This window comes from Glycine max, chromosome 18 (assembly GCF_000004515.6).
Source record: "Glycine max cultivar Williams 82 chromosome 18, Glycine_max_v4.0, whole genome shotgun sequence".
Classification (NCBI taxonomy): Eukaryota; Viridiplantae; Streptophyta; class Magnoliopsida; order Fabales; family Fabaceae; genus Glycine; species Glycine max.
The window spans coordinates 42629536-42632627 of NC_038254.2; the positions used below are offsets into that span (position 1 = coordinate 42629536).

The following is a 3092-nucleotide window of genomic DNA, read 5'->3' on the forward strand; positions in this document are numbered from 1 at the left end:
ACGGATTCGGATTAGTCAGAGATACTTTCCGTTAATCAACAAAAAAAATAAGTTATGGTTAAGGTAAGGAAGCATAAGTAAAATTAAAGGAACCTTTTTCAATAAAATAATAAAACACATACATAGACTGCGACATTTAAAGATTTAGGAACATGCACTTTATGAATGGATCAAGCTAAGAATAAAATTAAATCCAGAATGTCTTGTCCTATATATTCCATGTTAAGACGAATACAAGTGCATTGTGCTTAATTGAAAGAGTGAAATGGGGATGCTGATGAAGAGCATTGGAAGGCAATTAATCTGCTGTTGTGTGCTTTTGCATGTTCTTGTCGCTAGAGGTGAGAGTCTAGAGGCACCAGAGTTTAAGGTACCTAATAATACTTTATAACTTTAACTAATTGGTTGTTATTTGGATATATATGGTCGTATATATGCAAACAGTCTAACAAAATGGAAGCAAGAGATTATATTAATTGATCATAACTAAACTCTTTTACAATTTTTTTTTCTTTGCTCAATGTTTCTATATATTATAAGTTTGAATTCTCATTCTTAAATTAGCATATTTTTGGAGCTATATTTTTATTTTATTTTTAAAACTATTTAATTTATTCTTATTTAATATAATAAAACATTCATTATTAATAATAAAATTATCTGTTATTTAATTAAATTTATTTATAGATACCCGACAATAACATAATTTGCTTGTTGTGTTTCATTTAAGAAGCATACATGAAAATTGAACAGATGAGACAAGACATGCCATATAGTAGCAAGATATTTGGCATATAACCAACACAGATAACGATCCTTTCTTAGACCACCAAGTTTTTGAAGATTATGAAATACTCTTTTCTTCCTCAATAAAGTAAGAAAAATCTTCTAACAAAAAAATTAAATAACTTTTTAGTCCCTTAAATTTCAAACACTTTTTAATTTTGATCTTCCAAATTCAATTAAAAATCTATTCTTTTCATCTGAAATGTGTAAAATACTTTTTCTAATTCCTCAACTTCACTTTGGGAACTAATTAATAATTTATTCGTTTTAGTCTCTCAAATTTATTTTAGATACTAAAAATAATATTATGTAAATTGGAAGGACTTAAAAATAAATTTTTAATTTAGAGACTAAAACTAAAAGTGTTTTAAATTTAAAGACTAAAAACATCTTTTAAGTGATTTTTTTTGTTATTACAAAAAATACAATATAGAAAAGGAAATTTTATAGTTTTCTTTTTTTCTTTGCAATAATAATAGTATTAATTAGTGATTACTTGTCTATGTGGGATTGGGTCAATTTCATTACAAATGATTTTTTTTCTAAAGAGTAATGATATTTAAATATTGGTATATATCAAATATTCTATCAGCCCTTATTATTTTTATTTCTTTTTTTTATTATATCATATTTTACTTGCTTTTTTTTTTCTCTAGATGTTAGATGTGTCTACTTATTATTTTCCACAATTTTCTAACAAACTTGTCTTTGCACATCAGAAAAACTGCACCTACGTGATCACCATAGAAACCACATGCACATGGGGAGCTGAGACATCAAACCTAGTGAGCCTAAGGTTTGGGGACACAAATTCAAATGCCATATTGGTGAGGCACCTAAACTCCAAGCACCTAAGGAAAGTTGATCCATTGGAGCCAGAGGTTCTTGATGACATGCCAAGGAAACCATTCCAAGCATGCATGGTGGACCAATTTGAGGTCACAGCACCATGTGTTAACTCCCCCATTTGTTACTTGTTCCTCAAGCTAATTGGAAACGATGATTGGAGACCAGGTTTTGCACAAATTCAGGTTCTTGAAGGCTCACATCTTAGCTCTGATTACTTCTATTTTAGAAGATTTGTGCCTAGACATGTGTGGCATGGTTCGGATGTGTGTGATAGTGAGGTTACGCCCTTTGGACTCAAGAAGAAGAGAAATGCCTATGTGAACATTCCATGAGTCTAGTAATGTATAAAAAAAAATTAATTTTATTTTTGATATTTCTTTTGAATAAGTAAAGAAAGAAATATCTGTTCTTCTTCTTGATATGTAAATTAGCTGAATACTGAATAGTGTCTTAAAAGTTACGGGATATGTAGTGTTGGACAATGTAAGTTACATATTAATAACGTAATATATAAATTAGACCGTGTAAAGGAAATGGTTTTTTGTTCATATCAATATTAATACCTTAAAATTCTTTAAAATATAATTCATCTTGTTGGTCAGCAATGGATGATTAGTTTACACGATATGATCTTTCAAAATATATATATATATATATATATATATATATATATATATATATATATATATATATATATATATATATATATAATTTTTTAAAAAAAATCATATTCAAGTCTTATATGTAAAAAAATTTACAAAAACAGGTTGTATATCTTGTGATTCACCTGATAACAACGTTACTCGTTTGATTCACCAGATAACAACGTTGTTACTCGATAGTAATAACTAAAACTGTTAATGAGGAAGAATAAAAATAAAAATTGTTTAAAGTTTAAAAGAAAAAATCGAAAAATTTTAAGAGAAAAAATATTAAAAGCATAAAAAAATAACTTATGTCCCTAATTCAAATAAAATTAAATATTTTAAAAAATATTGGTGGTCAGGAAAAAAATTCATTGGGCCGGTATGAATTTTACATTGTCATGATTTAATTGGCTGAACAGGATAAACTAATTATCAAACCATGGTCATATCAAACAATATAATTATAAAATTTATATTTTTATACCCTAATTGTAAAGAGAATCCGCACCAATGAACTAACCTTGGATAACCTATAGCCTACAAAGGGTCAAGTTGTACTGAGAATTTATCAACAATTTTATACAAAGTCTTCTACAACTGGTTCCATAATGGACTAACTAAAATGGGCCATTCAACCCAAATTTATACTTTTACTAAATGGAAAAATGGTATTACTATTGGCACTCCACTTTTGCTATCGGTACTACCCATGTGGGTGCCTTTTAGGCATATTTCAAAATTGTCCCTTAAAAAAATGCACAACGGAATCATAATTCTATTATTATTTTTTTCACCTGTCATTGCCCATTG

General features: G+C 27.8%; 1 protein-coding gene across 1 annotated transcript; it reads left to right on the plus strand.

The window, feature by feature from the left end:
- Positions 1-234: 234 nt before the first annotated feature.
- Positions 235-2169, plus strand: LOC100814114 (embryo-specific protein ATS3A). Its single transcript, XM_003552113.5, has 2 exons — positions 235-370; positions 1506-2169. Exons 1-2 carry the CDS (start codon positions 266-268, stop codon positions 1965-1967), a joined length of 567 nt encoding a protein of 188 aa, XP_003552161.1. The 5' UTR covers positions 235-265; the 3' UTR covers positions 1968-2169.
- Positions 2170-3092: the final 923 nt, after the last annotated feature.

Bases quoted from the DNA above. Each gene is read 5' to 3' on its own strand.
- LOC100814114 (XM_003552113.5), top strand. From the start codon at position 266: ATGGGGATGCTGATGAAGAGCATTGGAAGGCAATTAATCTGCTGTTGT. The intron at 371-1,505 runs GTACCTAATAAT...TTTGCACATCAG, and splicing joins TAGAGGCACCAGAGTTTAAG to AAAAACTGCACCTACGTGAT.